At 42.1% G+C, this 16795-nt stretch overlaps 1 protein-coding gene across 2 annotated transcripts in view; it reads left to right on the forward strand.

The window, feature by feature from the left end:
* The window catches only part of COL4A3 (collagen type IV alpha 3 chain), a 151591-nt gene that overhangs the window by 122079 nt on the left and 12717 nt on the right, over nt 1-16795 (forward strand). For both annotated transcript variants that reach the window (XM_021075272.2, XM_085001319.1), the window contains 9 exons: nt 1498-1596; nt 2376-2465; nt 2807-2946; nt 6364-6490; nt 8376-8456; nt 8841-8939; nt 9484-9531; nt 12735-12920; nt 13487-13617. In XM_021075272.2, coding sequence (XP_020930931.2) covers nt 1498-1596; nt 2376-2465; nt 2807-2946; nt 6364-6490; nt 8376-8456; nt 8841-8939; nt 9484-9531; nt 12735-12920; nt 13487-13617 — 1001 coding nt within the window. The remainder of the gene's footprint in view (nt 1-1497; nt 1597-2375; nt 2466-2806; nt 2947-6363; nt 6491-8375; nt 8457-8840; nt 8940-9483; nt 9532-12734; nt 12921-13486; nt 13618-16795) is intronic.

Consider the following 16795-nt stretch of genomic DNA (forward strand, 5'->3'; position numbering starts at 1 on the left):
TTTGTTTTATTTTTGTTTTAGGGCTGCACCTGCATACCATAGTCACAGTCTATGCCACAGCTTGCACAACACCAGATCCTTAACCCACTATGTGAGGTCAGGGTTCAAACCTGCATCTTCATGGATACCAGTCAGGTTCCTAACCCACTGAACCTCAATAGGAACTCCCATTAGAGCTGATTCTGGGACTAAGACATTACCCAAGAGAACCCTTTTAACTGACATATGAGGACAGTGAGGTGAAAATTAAGCCTTTAGAAAATTCCATATAAAAAACTTCCCTGGCTGGAATAGAAACCTCCACTGGAAATTCTACTTTATTTGATCAACTGCCAGGATGAATTTTTCTGATTGCATCTAAATACTGTTTCTCATGCTCAGAATCCTTTGGAGAATAATTACTAAAGAGAAAATATGTTTTGATTAAAAATCAATAAAAATTCTGTTAATTCTAGCTGTACCTGTTAAGCTCAAATTCAAACCCATTCAAACAATTTCAAATTATTTAAGCACTTTGTACAACAGGTTTTATGGTCAGTGCAACCAACATTAAATCAAAATTTAAGAAAGTCAGCCTTACTAAAGTTACTCGTTTAATGCTAACACAACGTGATGAGGTATTATAGTATTCTCGCTTTTAAAAAATTTTGTTGAAGTATAGTTGGCTTATCCATATGTGAATGAATGAATAAATATGTAAGCAAGAAAAAAGCCAAGGGAAGGGAATCTACTTTAGAAAAAGCACAAAGCCAGGCCGTGGACAGATTGTAGAACACATCAAGTGCCAGTGAAAACAGTTTGTCATTTCCTCTGCAGGCAATAGACATTCGATGAGTAGTTTTGAGCAAGAGAATGATGTACTGGTGTGGTGGGAAATTTGTGAGAACTCTAGCCTGCAGAACTGGGTTCAAATCCCAGCATTACCACTAATTGATGGTGTGCCTCTACGTTACTCCATTAACTTCTTAAAGAGTCTTAGTTTTCTCATCTCTACACCCAGTCTGGAAAGGCTTGGGAATAGACTGAGATTGCCTGAAGATTAAATAAAATAAATAAAAGAAAATAATGTCTTCTGCAAACCAGTTACTTAGTAAGTGATAGCTGTAGTAAATGGGTTAAGAATGGAATAACCTAGATAAGAATCATGTGGTAGATGGTCCTCTGTCTTTAATCAAAAGAAGAAGAAGAGGAAAAAAGAAGAAGAAGAAGGAAAAGCAGCAGCTGAATTTAGGCCACTAATTCTTAAAATGTTGGCTGAAAGTATAAATGTTATGATAACTGCTAATGTTCTTCAAGAACTAACTCATGCTGCCAGGCACTAGCTTTTCATACATCATTTCATTTAATCTTATTTTTAAATGAAATGTAAGCCCAAATCTGCCCATTCTCTTCCCAAATATGCATGTTGTTATTACAATGATAGCTCATAAATTTTAATCAGGATGTGGCTAAGACGGATAAAATGCTAACCATTTTGAACATGATTTTTAACTTCAGGATTTGCAGGAAAGCCTGGAGAGAAAGGCAACAGAGGCATTCCAGGGTTGCCAGGCTTAAAAGGACTCCAAGGGCTACCTGGACCACCAGGACCACCAGGTATAGCTGATTGTCTAACAGAAATGTCAGGTGTCAAGTTTTCCTAGATCTAAATGTAACAAAAATGTCTTTCTAGACTTACTGGGTTGGATATGAATTCTGCCCCAACAGGGTTCTGAACAGAAATCCACTTCTTAAAATTTAGCCAAGTTATATTTCTTATAATTTGACCAATTTATAGTCAGCCTGTATTAATTTAAAAATATTCACCTACATGAAGTTCTATGTGGCACTCAAAATTTTATTTTGAAATTGCCGATATGTATTATAAACTGTAATTTCTTACAAAATCACGTATCATAGAAGAAAGTGAGATAATGCTTTAGAGGTTTTCAAATTTGCCTCTTTCTATTTTTGAACAAGTTACTGAGTTTGCAAATCAATTTTTTAAACAATGAAAGGATCCCCCTATTTCCTATAATCACAAAAGTGACAAAATTTATTGTATGGTAATAAAATTTCAGTATTTAATTTGGAAACCTTTTATTGCATCTGGAAACCTATAACCTATATGATCACAAGAGCACCCTCTTTCCTGCTGGTTCTAGGATAATTTTGATCTTTGAAATCCAAGCCTGCTGACAAAAATATAACTTTTTCTGATTTTATAATTTTTGAATCTCCAGTCCCTTCCTTTATTGAAGGCATAAGGGCAACTAAACAAGTCCCTAAACCAGCTGGTCTGGGTGCTCTGGATCCGTTCAAGCAACAAGAATTTATTAAGCACGTACTATGCCCAGGAACCACACAGAGTGTGTGACTGTTTATTTGTTTTCAAGGCCTCAGAGGAGATGCAGGAAGCATTGGATATCCTGGTGAGCCAGGGCTACATGGTGTGCCAGGAAGCATGGGGAACATGGGAGTGCCAGGTATGCATAAATTCTTGTTACAAGCCTACAGACTCGCAGTGGGTCCCAATTCTAGATTTTCTGTGTGGTCATTTTTGGCTTTCCACTTCATAGAAAGTTGGTGCAAAACAACTAGATTTACTTTTAGACAACTGTCCAGTGTGCAACAAAGTCATGAGTGAGAACAGAATAAATATTTACATTGTGTTAAAATCATCCATTAAGATTACCTGATGCATTTAGTGCTTCTGAAAAAAAAACCCAGCTTCTTGGGAGAAAGCTGCTTTGTGCAAAGGTCAGAAGTAGAATCCTTCGAGATCTCTGTGTTTGCCTATTTTACCTTATTTCTTTCCTAATTTCAGGTTCTAAAGGAACGAAGGGAACTGTGGGGTTCCCAGGTCTAGATGGAAGACCAGGCCTTCCAGGTATTCCTGGTCTCCAAGGAGATAAGGGAGAGCCAGGTTACTCAGAAGGTTCAAGGCCAGGACCACCGGGATCAAAGGTACATGGGCCACTGAAGTGCTTATGTTTTGGTGGTGGAACGAGTCCCTTTAAATATCAACAAGTATCCAGATTCATTGTGGGCACGGAAAATTGAAAGTATTACTGTATTTTTAGGCAGTTATTTGTGGGAGGTTTTTCCTCTCTCTCTCTTTTTTATTTTTATTTTTTAATCTTTTAGGGCCATACCTGTGGCACTTGGAGGTTCCCAGGCTAGAGATTGAATCGGAACCACTGGCCTATGCCACAGCCCCAGCAATGCCACATCTGAGCCTCATCTGCGACCTACACCATAGCTCACGGCAATGCTGGATCCCTAACCCACTGATGGAGACCAGGGATCAAACCTGCGTCCTCATGGATACTAGTCAGATTCGTTTCTGCTGAGCCATGACAGGAATTCCTTCTCTCTATAACTAAAAATGCCTGTCACATAGCTTCAACTTCTGAGTTTATTCTTTCCAGTTTCAATCCCCAAGGAATTTCTCCTAACTGGCCCTGCAATTTAAGTGTGCTGCCAGAAGAAGGCTATGACACAGGCCCATTCATTCAAGCTGACCAGGCAGTGTTTGTCTTTCTTGTGATACAAAGTGGCCAGTCTCTGCTATGGACTCATCTTACACAGGCTTATAAAAACAAATTTCCCAACTTTGTAATTTGAAACACTTGTCTTATTACAACATAGTGAAAGACATAAAATAAATTTAGAGCATCATTAAAACAAAAACAATGGGAGTTCCTGTTGTGGCTCAGTGAGTTACGAGTCTGACTAGTATCCATGAGGATGTGGGTTCGATCCCTGGCCTCAATTAGTCAATTAGGGATCCAGTGTTGCTGTGGCTGTGTGGCTGTGGAGTAGGCCAGCAGCTGCAGCTCCAACTTGGAACTGGGACCTGGGAACTTCCATATGCCTCAGGTGAGGCCATAAAAAGAAAAAAAAAAAAAAAGAGCGAGAAAGAAAGAAAAAAAAAGCCAAAACAAACAACAAAAAAAATCCTAAGATAGGATTTTTATCTTTCTTATTTCCTTGGGACAATGTTTTCATTGAATTACATAGAAGGTTTTTTTTTTTAATCTTGTCACAGTGTTCTTAGTGCTTGTGCTCTATCCTCCAGAGACTGAATGTCAAAGCCCTGCCTCTTACGCTGTATCAAGCAGCAACCAGATGCTTCTGTGGGATTCAATTTTTTTTTAAGGTTTATTTTCTTCCAACCTTTCTGCATATAGCAGTTACACTAAGAGCCAAAGCTAGATCGTTAGAGAAAAATTAACAGAAATTCCCACAAGCAGATGGTTTTAACAAAGAATTCCATGGACTCCATCTAATGGATCCAAAGAAGCCCACTAATCTTCTGAAATCAATTGTAAAATGTTTGGATGAGAAGCTTTTTTTTTTAAAGGGGAGAGTCTGTATCTTACATCAGACTTTCAAGAGTACATGCCTCCTACAAATATAAAAATTATTACTTAGGGGACTTTCTCCCTAACTCTCTTTTGAGACAAATAAAATATCACTTTTCCTAAAGATATCCACCAGCTGTGAAACAAGACAGAAATGTTTAGAAATCACAAAGACCCAAGAAAGTAACCCTTTATTACTTAGCATACAAATTTCCTTTGCTCTTTATTTTTAACTAGGTCCCCAGAAAACCAGCCAGAGACTCTTTCCACTGAGATATCATGTTTGACTTAACTCTATTCAATTAATTCATAGTTTCATTTAGATTTAAAAGCTTTCATAGGAAAAATTTCAGAAGAAATTTTTTTTTCTTTTTGCTAGGGCTGCACCTGAGGTACATGGAAGTTCCCAAGCTAGGGGTCAAATAGGAGATGTAGCTGCCAGCCTGCACCATAGCCATGGCAACACCAGGCCCAAGCTGCATCTGCAACCTATGCCACAACTTGCAGCAACACCGGATCCCTAACCTACTGAGTGATGGAACCCACGTCTTCACAGACACTGTTGGGTTCTTAACCTGCTGAGCCATGATGGGAACTCCAGAAAATTTTTAAACTATGCATTAAATGCAAAATGAGCTGGTTTTGTCATGCTGGCACAACTTAGTAACAGAGTAGTGTGTTTTAATCAGCCACCATCAAGATTTTTTAAGTCACTGTGAAACCCATATGTTCAGACTTATCATAAAAATGAAGTAAAGGAGTTCCCCTGTGGTGCAGCGGGTTAAGGACCGACCCAGCATTGTCACTGAAGCAACTTAGGTCATTGTGATGGCACAGGTTCAATCTCTGGCCTGGGAACTTCCATACACTGTGGGTGTGGCCTCCCAAAAAAAACCCTGAAGTACAGATTTGATGAATATTAAATCACAGAAAGTTTTTTGAAAACATGTGATTGACATACCTTTATCTGCATGCAGAGTATTTGAAGGACACAGACCCATTTGATCTATTTCTTTCTTACCCCTGAGTTAATCATTACATTTTGAAACTATGCATATGTGTGATTATTTACTAATTATCACCCTCTGGTCTCTAAAGCTCCATGAAGGCAGGAACTGTATCCACCAGATATCTTCATGGGCTTGGGACTGGTGTAGCCCCAGAGGTCCTGTGCTGATATGGACTCCAGCGTGCTTTAATGCTCTGCCATTTGTCTTGAATTGCCCTCAAAAGGCTTTTTTTGTTTGTTTGTTTGCCACTGTGATTCTATTTATTTATTTTTTTAACTTTTTATTATATTTGATTTACAATGTTCTATCAATTTCTGCTGTACAGCAAAGTGACCCAGTCATACATATATATATACATTCTTTTGTATATGCCCAGTCATAAATATATATATATACACAATATTTTCTATCATGGTCCATCACAAGTGATTGGATATAATTCTCTATGCTATCTAGCAGGACCTCACTGCTTATCCATTCTAAATGTCATAGTTTAGCTTTATTTATTTATTTTTGTTTTTTAGGGCCGCACATTTGGCATATGGAAGTTCCCGGGTTAGGGATCGAATCAGAGCTGCAGCTGCCAGCCTCCACCACAGCCACAGCAATGCCAGATCTGAGCCACATCTGTGACCAACACCACAGCTCACGGCAATGCCAGATTCTTAATCCACTGAGCTAGGCCAGGGATAGAACCTGCAACCTCATGAATACTAGTTGCACTCATTACTGCTGAGCCACGATGGGAACATCCCTATTTTTTTTTTTTTTTTTAGCTTTTTAAAAAGAGAGCTGCATTTTCATTTTGCACTGCACCCCACAAATTATGTAGCCATCTGTTCCTGGCAGCTACCAGGGTGCTGGCACGTAGCAGACACTTCCCATGAATTGCTAAGAAATAAATAGACAAATACATGCAAAGAAACATCATGTATTCTTGATTCTGATTATTCTGATCACATGTCCCGCTTATATGAGAATCTTAAAGGTGTTTGACTGAATTTAAGGGAGATCCAGGATTGCCAGGTGACATGGGAGAGAGAGGCGAAAGAGGGCCACCTGGCGCACCTGGACGTTCGGGGCCTGCTGGACCTGAGGGAGTTCCTGGGAGTCCCGGAAGTCCTGGCCATCCAGGTGAGTCCTGGCCTTACAGCCCGAGAGCTGGAAGCATGATGCGTGGCATGGCCCTCGCCTCCCAGAACAGTAAATAGAAAGATAGTTGGGTTGGTGTACTACGCTCGCTTTTGTTCAACTCTGTCTTCAAATTCAGAGCACAAGAATCACAAGGAGGCCACTTCTGTCCAGTTGGGTGACCTGGAATCTAAAAACCTCCTCTCCTGCAAACAACACTTTGGAAGTGCTGCCTCAACAAATTCAGCCTAAAGACAGGAACTGTTAGCTCATTGTCCCACCTTAGGATAGTTGTGTTAGTTTTCTAGGGCTTCCAAAGCTCACACCACAGACTGGGTGACTTCAACAACAGAAATTAATTTCCTCACAGCTCTGGAGGTTGGAATTCTGAGATCAAGGTAGTGGCAGGGTTGATTTCTTCTGAGGCCTCTTCTGTGGCCACCTTCTCCCTGTGTCTTTCTTCTGTGTATCTGTGTCCTAATCTCTTCTTATAAGGACACCGGTCCTATTGGATTAGGGATTGCCCTAGGGACCTCATTTTAGTTTAATTGCTTCTTGAAAGATGCTACCTCTAAATATGATGATATTCTGAGGTACAAGGGGACTAGGACCTTGACATATGCATTTGAAGGCAACACAATTCAACCCATAACACAGTTGTTCTGGAGTTCCCATCCTGGTGCACTGGAGACGAATCCAACTAGGAACCATGAGGTTGTGGGTTCCACCCCTGGCCTTGCTCAGTGGGTTAAGGATCTGGCACTGCCGTGAGCTGTGGTGTAGGTTGCAGATGCGGCTCAGATCCAGTCAGTTGCTCTGACTGTGGCATAGGCCAGCAGTTGTAGCTCCAATTTGAACCCTAGCTTGGGAACCCCCGTATGCCACGGGTGCGGCCCTAAAAAGCAAGATAGATAAATAAATAAAAATAACACTGTTGTTCTGAGGTGTTCTTTGTTCTTTTTCCTTTTTTTTTTTTTTCTAATATGTTTCCAGGTTGAACATTGGCTTTCTTTCTTATCTGCTTGAGTTTAAGGTTTTTGAGTTTAACTCCAACTTATTTCAGTTTAAGTTATTTGAGTTTAGGTTTTCGTATTGTTTGATTAAAAAAACGACTGCCCAGCCACTGGGTTGCAGCATCAGGTCTTACTTAATGATAATATTTAAACTTTCTTTTCGAACACAGAAAGGTTCCTTGGATTTGCTGCTCACTTCCATTTAAAGTAATAAATCCGATATTAAGCGTCCACACCACGGAAACTGAGATAACTTTCAAATGAAGATTGTGCTCTAATTACCAAATCCCACGTCTCCTCGCTTAATCCTGTTCACCCTTAATCTTCCTGCATCATTTGATTCTGTTAAATTAAAGGAGATGTGACTGTAGGACATGAAAGCAGAATCTGGTAGTAAATTCTCAAAGAAAGAAAAGGGGAGGCACTTTCTGTCCCTTACCTGGAAATTCCGCTCCCTTGTGTTTTGGGATAAAGCTTCATGCTGGGTCTGTCTTCTCTTCCTGTTTATGATTTAATCCACCATCATCTTTGCACACACAGTTGCTTCGAATCTTTTGTGGAAAAGGGTGGCGGTTAAGAGTCTCATGCTCTACCGACTGAGCTAGCCAGGCAGTCATAAAAGGTGGTGCTTAAATCTAAATAAATGAACACATCCAAGGGTCCATACATCTTTGAAAACGATTGGACACATCGCTGATGTGTGTCTCTGGGGAAATAAGCAGCCAGGACAAAAGCCGGAGGGGACTGGTAGCAAGGGCGCCCCCTGAAGGCCAGCTTGAGCACTGTTGACTGTAAGACCTGATCCAGGTCCGCCCTTGTTGGACTCATTTCTCTTTTGGTTTTCTTTTTTCCTTCCCCTCTCTCTTCATTTATAGGACAGCCTGGTCCTGCTGGTGATTTGGGATCTCAAGGAATGAAAGGCTTCCCTGGCTCTCCAGGAATAAAAGGCCCTCCAGGTTCCATTTTTGTACTTTGTCTAGTTCCCCGTTGTGAGGGAAGCCTGCTTTCTCCCGAGGTATAATCTCTGTGTACCTGTAGCTCTTTCCTGACTGTTCCATGGCAGGCAGCTCCGAGTCCCTCAGTCCCCAGACGACAATGCAGAAACGCGGGGTTAGGTATTTATACCTATGCAATTCAAAGACCCATACGTTCCAAAGTGAAAATCCTCACGATAGCATTAACCTGTCTGTCCACACTTTTCACGGTGAATTGAGCTTCACATAACCACAGTTCTGACAAATGAACACCCTTCACAGAAACCCACGCATCTGCTCCTTACATTAGGTCATTGATAAGAACTGAGTCCTCCCTTTGAATGGGTATCCTCCCCCCGCCCCCAGGCCCTCCAGGAGTCCCAGGAAATCCTGGACCAGTGGGTGAGAGAGGAAATCAAGGACGCGATGGAATTCCTGGTCCAGCAGGAGAAAAAGGAGAAACGGGTACAGCTTGCTCATTATCTTGGCTACGCTAGTTTTTCTTTTCGTAGAATAATTAGTGACATTGTCGTCTTTCACTACTCTAGAACTTCTCCTCTAACAGAACTGATGAGCTTGTACCTGTTCTGGGTGTGTGATAATTAAACATCTTTCTGGAGTTCCCGTTGTGGCTCAGCAGAAACTAATCTGACTAGTATCCATGAGGATGCGGGTCCGATCCCTGGACTTGCTCAGTGGGTTAAGGAGCCGGCGTTGCCATGATCTGTGGTGTAGGTTGCAGACTCAGCTTGAATCTAGCATTGCTGTGACTGCGGCATAGGCCAGCGGATACAACTCTGATTCAACCCCTAGCCTGGGAGCTTCTATATGCTGCACATGCGGCCCTAAAAAGCAAAAAAAAAATTTCAAAAATTAAAAATAAACTTCTTTCTGCTACTACAGGGAAACTGACCAAGCAGACTAAATTATATATATGCATAAATTTTATATATGTAATAAAATTAACCATATAAATAAAACATTAATATGCCACAATTTTCTCTTTCAGGTTTGCTTGGGGCACTTCCAGGTCCAAGAGGCAAGCCTGGTGATCAAGGTGAGCCGGTCTTCCTTCCTGAACCTGGTGATATGCATTTTCAAGGACAGAATCTAAATTAATATGCCTGATAGATAAAATTAAACTTGACATTTGAATGAAAGAATTTCCATTGGTAATACAGGATGCTTATATTCTTAGTATTTAAATGAAAATGCTTCATTACAACCCTCACTATAAAAGGAACAAACTGTGATCCAATTTTGGAATTTCCTCCTATGAAAGTCTTTAAACATGGCGTTCCCCTCATGGCTCCGTATCCAAGAGGACATGGGTTCAATCCCTTGCCTCACTCAGTGGGTTAAGGATCCAGTGTTGCCGTGAGCTGTGGTGTAGGTCTTAGATGTGGCTCGGATCCAGCGTTGTGGCTGTGATGTAGGCTGGCAGCTATAGCTCCGATTCGACCCCTAGCCTGGAAACTTCCATGTGCTGCAGGTACAGCCCTAAAATGACAAAAAAAGAAGAAGAAGAGGAGAAGAAGAAGGAAGTCTTTAAACATAAGAAAGATTTCTTGTGTATTTACTTCGTTGTTGTTAGCATGGCTTACATACATCACCTCCTAAAAAGATGGAGGTAGAATTGATGGATTCTCAAGCTGTAACCCTCTCTGCTATTCTAAGATGCAGTAGTAATAACACGAAGCCTTTCCCACCGTGTTACCTTCATAGGTCTGATTCCAACCTCCAGAGCCAGCTTGTGGCTCAGGCTGCTGTTTGTTAAGGGCTCCCTACTAACTCTCTCAGCATCTCAGACTTGGCAGTTTACTGCCCATGTCATTCAACGTACATACAAGTTTTTGTACGACAGACTGCAAGTCTGGATTTCTCATGCCAGTGTTTTATGAGATAAGCAGCGTCTTTTTAACTTTTTCCGTTTTGTGTAGAAGCCTGCCAGAAGAAATACTAGATCGTTTGCACTTTTTATTGACCTTTCTCCACCACAGGTCTTGTAGGTAGGAATATTTTATTAGCAAAGAAACCAAAACCCAATGAAGGCCTCTAGTCACTGATGCTCAAAGGAACCAGCAGAGAGGAGCCTGAAGCTACTGAGAAACCTCCTGGGGCAGGGACTGCTCTGACCTACCTGCTCAGCACTGAACACAGACAAGAGCTGTTCTTTCCTGTTTCTGGATGATGTGACAGTCCTTTTGGTTGAGCTCAGGGTCCCCACATCTCCAAGGACCTTCCCTCCCCATCAGCAGAAAGGCTTTTCACAGGCTAATTTTAGAATTATGGTCAAAAGGAGAGTTTCTGTCCATTTTCCTAGGCTAAGCTCACAGTCTAACCATTTGGAAGGAGAACGCTTTAGCATTTAATTGAAAATAAACTTCGAAGGTGTTCCCTTAATGGCTCATCGGTTAATGAACCTGACTAGGATCCATAAGAATGTGGGTTCCATCCCTGACCTCACTCAGTGGGTTAAGGATCTGGGATTGCCATGAACTATGGTGTAGGTCACAGATGTGGCTTGGATCTGGCATTGCTGTGGCTGTGGTGTAGGCCGGCAGCTGTAGCGACTGGTCAACCCTTAGCCTGGGAACTTTCATATGCCTCTGGTAAAGCCCTAAAAAGCAAAAAATAAAAAATAAAAATAAGATAAAGTTTGATATGAAATGATCAAATCTCAAATTAAAAAGCTTTTTAAAAAATGGCAAATAGCCTAATTATGTAAGTAAATGATTATGCGCCTCAGTCCCTCTAGCATAACTAAATATGGAGAAGAGTTCATTGAGACTTGGAAGGTATGCATCCTTTTCAATAGTTTTCACTCTCCCAAGTGCTAAAAAGAAATCGTATTATAAAACAGGGAAACACCTTCATGGGCATAGAATATACAGCCCCAGACAGGATCTCAGTGTCTCAGACTGCCACCAGACCCCTGTAGGACAGACACAGCTTGAAGTGAGCTGAAATCGTCTAAATACTTCCTTTTAAAAACATAAATTACAGGCATGAAAAAGCTAAAGAATATGATATAATTAAATGGCTAGATATTCAATATTCATCACTTTTTCATCATTACTCTAAGCACCGTCTGCATAATGAGGTCCCAAGTCCTCGCCTGTGCCAACCCCATCCCCAGTCTTCCTTCTTTTCACCCGTCTCCAGGTTTCACGCCATCGCCTATTTCTAGAATAATACAAAGATGGGAGGGTGGAGAGAGAGATTATTTTCCATTCATATAACATTTTCCAGTCATGAAGGTCAAAGCACATTTTCTTAAAGTTTCTCTGAAATGGAAAATATTAGCCTGGCATTGTGACCTTTTGGGGGGGGAGGGGTCTTCTTTGGTTAAATCCAAACCTCCCCCCACATTTGTCCCTCCCAGACCAGTGTTTGCCTGTTGGGGGAGAAGTAACCAGAGGACAGAATAGGGATTGCAACTTTGTGGTTCTTTATCTGGGTGAAACTTGAAATGCACCAACCTGCCCTGTAAAGTTCAGCTTGTTAAGGCTCTGCTGAATTATCAGCGATTAAATAAAGTCACTGTAACTAAAGTTTGCCACATAATAATAATTGTGGCTTACACGGCAGAACACTTTGGTGCATATATCATGCTCTTCCATCTGTGTGTTTTCTCTCTCTCCCGCTTTTTTTTTTTTTGTCTTTTGTGGGTTTTTTTAGGGCCACACCTGCGGCAGATGGAGGTTCCCAGGCTAATGGATGAATCAGAGCTGTAGCCTTAGGCCTACGCCACGGTCACAGCAACTCCAGATCCCAGCCTCATCTGTGACCTACACCACAGCTCACAGCAATGCCGGATCCTTAATCCACTGAGCAAGACCAGGGATCAAACCCATGTCCTCATGGATACTAGTCAGGTTCATGAACCACTGAGACTGGAACGCCTCTCTTGATTTTTTTTTTTTTTTTACTCAGTGAATTTTATTACATTTATAGTTATACAATGATCTGATTTTTAAATAACTGAGTTGTCAGGTCTTAGCTTCATTTTTAAAATAAGAAAGCTGAGACTTGAAACAGGGAAGTGACTTTGCCAGGATTAAATGGCTAGTTGGAGGTAGAATGGAGTCTAGAATCAGTCCCCATAGACTTATATTTCTTTTGTCAACCTCTTTAAAAATATTATGTTGTGAATCTTAATGGCTTGAGGCAAAGTGTCTACATTATTAGGGACGATCCTGAACTGTAACAGCAAGGAGAGGGAAATGGTGAAAACTTATCAGATCTTTTTCTTTGCAGGAGCCAAAGGAGACAGGGGAGCCCCAGGCTTGCCTGGCCTCCCTGGCAGGAAAGGGACAGTGGGAGATGCTGGCCCTCGAGGGCCCATTGGCATGACAGGACCTCCAGGGCCACCAGGCTTTCCTGGTGCAATCATCCCCGGCCGAAAAGGAGATCCAGGTCCACCTGGCCCCAGAGGAAACCCAGGTAGAGGGTCTGCTTTTAAGAAAGATGAAAGAATGAAAATAACATTTGATGTCAGCTGTCAACGCTCTCTAGGGACCGTCTTGCTTCTTCCTCCCTCTGGTCTCTGCTACCTTCCCATATGCCCACCCATTCTCCCTCGGAGTGCAGTTCAGCTGTTGGTGTTGAGGCAGAGGGACCTGTTTGAACAATTAATAAATACAAAATTAATGAGCCTAAATGAGACAGGTGCATCCATTCGCCAGTATTTACTGAGCTCCTACTCTGTACGAGGTACTGGGGTAGGCACAGAGCTTGCTCTTGCAGAGTCATCAGGAAGAAAGACTTCATGCCCAGTGCCAGGTGCTGGACTGGCATTACCTCATTCACAGTCCCATCATGCTCCGTAAGAGAAAGAATGTTCTACATGATGCTAAGGTGCAGAGTTTGCTCTTTGAGGTAATAAGATGCAGGGTTTGCCCTTTGACATAATGATAAGGTGCAGGGTTTGCTTTTGGTTCAAAAGAATCACTGACAGCAGCTGCCAAGCTCCCTGAGGGGCAAAATTGACCAGCTTTTTGTGAATTCAGGTGAGCCTGGTCCCCCCGGCCCTCCAGGGAGTCCCGTAGAAGGTATAAAAGGAGACAAGGGATTTATGGGCAAACCTGGCCCAAGAGGTCCACCTGGAACTGTAGGAGACATGGGGCCCCCAGGTCATCCGGTAAGTGTGGAAAATTATTTTGATGTCTCATATTATTTTTTATTTTTTTTCTCTTTTACAGCTGCACCTGTGGCATATGGAAGTTCAAGGGCTAGGGGTCAAATCGGAGCTGCAGCTGCAGCATAGGCCACAGCCACAGCAGCACTGGATCCAAGCTGTATCTGCAGCCTACAATACAACAACGCTGGTCCCTTGACCCACTGAGTAAGGCCAGGGATCAAACCCACAACCTCATGGAGACTGTGTTGTGTTCTTAACCTGCTAAGCCACAACAGAAACTCCAATGTCTTATATTCTTCTAAATCAATGGCCAGGGTCAAATTACCTGGAGGCAACAAAAATTGCCCACTCGTGATCCTTCTGTGCAGTGCGTCCAAAAGAAGATGGTGTCTAGAAGGTTTAAAAAAATCAGAGAATCTTGGATAGATTTGCTCTTTGGGAGGCCTCTGAAAGTTAGATCCCTATGGGACCCTTCTCTGTGTCATTTCTGACCCCTTCTTATTTAGACTCTGAACAATTTCACTTGGAAGCTTGGGATCACTCTGGATGACAACATCACTTTTCTCTATTAATATGCTTGCAAAATTATCTTTGCCCTCCTCTAAATGTCTGTTTTCTCCCCTTGATGTGCCTTCAAGTATTTGTAAATAGCTGCCATTTCCTTTGGAGTATTTTCTCTCCCCATCGAGACTTGTTTTTTTTTTTTGTTTTTTTTTTTTCCTCGAATTCAGTTTAACCTTTCATCAATCCTGCCTCTATTCTGAATCTCTCCTGGCTTGTCAATACCTTAAAAATGCAGCCTCTGGGACAAACACCTTCCAGGAGTAAGACCTTAGCATCCCATGGAGTAGCTGAAGGATGGAAGGGTCTCGCTGTCCTGAACATCTCTGTTTTCAAATTTATGTTTTATTTCTGTGGCATGTGGAAGTTCCTAGGCTAGGAGTTGAATCAGAGCTGCAGCTACAGTCCATAGCCACAGCCACAGCAACATTGGATCTGAGCCATATCCTCAACCTACACCGCAGCTCAAGGCAACACCAGATCCTTAACCCACTGAAGGAGGCCAGGGATCAAACCCCTCACGGGTTTTTAAACTGCTGGGCTGCAGTGGGAACTCCCCTATCTGTTTTATAATCCAGCCTAGAATTCTACATGGGCTCTTTGGTTGCCTTGTCACCGCATCATCATCAGACATTGAGTGTATGGTGCATGAAAGCCCTTGTGCCTTCTCCTCATGAACTGCTGCTAGGTTTTCTCCATTACTTTTTGTCTGGTCTCTTTGTTTATTTGTGACTTAAGTGCAAACCTTTCACACTTATTTTTCTTAAACATCATTTTGTTCATTTAGGCTCATGCTCCCAGCCTATTGAGATCCCTCAATTCACAGTCTCTCACTCAACACCAGGCTCACCTTCCCTAGCTTTCTTTCAGCAGCATATTTGAAAAGCCTGATGCCTCTGTGTACATACAGCAAGTTCTTGGAAACTAATGAGGAAATCAGAGTTATGCCATAGATGTTCTGTGTTTTCAGGTGATGGGTAAGGAGGTATTTTAGCACGGCTTATTGTTAGGAAACATGGTACACTCACGCTTTCTTTTTTCCTTTTTATCTTCTTTTTTTTTTTTTTTTTTTTTGTCTTTTTGCCTTTTAGGGCCACACCTGTGGCATATGGAGGTTCCCAGGCTAGGGATCCAATTGGAGCTACAGCTGCCAGCCTACAGCCCAGCCACAGCAACTCAGGATCCATGCCACATCTGCGACCTACACCAAGGCTCATGGCAATGCCGGATCCTTAACCCACTGAGTGAGGCCAGGGATCGAACCCACAACCTCATGGTTCCTAGTCGGGTTCACTAACCACTGAGTCATGACAGGAACTCCCTTTTTTTTTTTTCTTTTAATTTTAATTTTTATTTTTCTTAAGCTCTCTTAGTACTTGATTTCCAGAATCTAGCTTTTTAAAACTTTTTTAAAAAATGAGATATTTGCCCATCTTCAGTCTTAGGTATTTCTCATGTGCTCCATGATTCTTTGAGAGTGGCAAACCCTGATCCTATGATCACGTTGAAAGTTCTTCCAAAGACCCTGGGATGTGGAAAGTTTGTTTTGGAAATGTGATCTCTCTTTAATCTGCTTTATTTGCAAGGTCAGTCTAGGTTTCTACATTTGCGCTTGAAAGATAATTCTTCTTGACGGATGTCAAAACTGATTCCTTGCCCTTAACAGCTCTCTCCTTGCATAGAATGCCCTCCGCCCCTGCACCAAGGGCTGAGCCTGGCACAACAGCCTCCTCCTGGTTACTTTCCCTGGAGAGGACAGGCCAGAGAGAAGCCTGAGAATCCTTGATCACATGGTTTTGTAGTCTCTTCCTCCCTTTTTACTGTACACCCCCTTATCTATGAAATAGTACAGTTCCTTTTTTGATCTTCTTGCTCCAAGGTCAGCTGGCTCAAAGACCAGCTTTGTTATTCCTGGCATTTGTCATGGCCTTTACTTCACTGTTGTCAAGTAGTAGCACTCTGACTCAATTCAAATGAAGAATATAAGGGTAAATTCAACATGCATTCTGACACATCACTCTTTTTGGAAGTCCTATTCCCTCCTCTTTCCTCCTATGGCCTTGCTTGAGCACCTCATGGGCACAGGAGCAATTAATGTGAGCCTCCTAAGGAGGGAGCATCTATGCCCAGTCAGGTCGTTGCATCCTTGCCATAAGCCCATGTCAAAACTCTCCTGACAACGCCTTCATGCTCCTGTCCCTGGAACCTTTACTTGCACCACTCTAACCAGAGTAATTTATAACTGCTGGCTTAGTTAGACTGTTGGTGGCTGCTACGATTCAGTAGCAACTCTGTTGTCTTTGCAAGAATTACAAATACAAGCTATTTTCGTTCTGGCAGTCTGGTGCCTGTTCTTCTTGAAAAAAAAAAAAAAATCTCCACATTTTGGGCAGTTCAGTTTAGAATACGGAATATCCAATTGCAAAGTTCCCGCTGTGGTACAACGGGATTGGCAGCATCTCTGCAGCACCAGGATGCCAGTTCATTCCCTGACCTGGCACAGTGGATCTGGCATTGCCACAGCGGCACAGGTCGCAGCTACATCTTGGATCTGATCCCTGGCCAAGGAACTGCATACACCTCAGGGTGGCCAAAAAAGAAAAAAAAAAAATCTGAT

The sequence above is a fragment of the Sus scrofa genome, chromosome 15, assembly GCF_054392235.1.
Source record: "Sus scrofa isolate SSC_HxYL_T2T_F1_AM1 chromosome 15, Sscrofa_HxYL_maternal_Yorkshire_Landrace_v2.0, whole genome shotgun sequence".
Taxonomy (NCBI): domain Eukaryota; kingdom Metazoa; phylum Chordata; class Mammalia; order Artiodactyla; family Suidae; genus Sus; species Sus scrofa.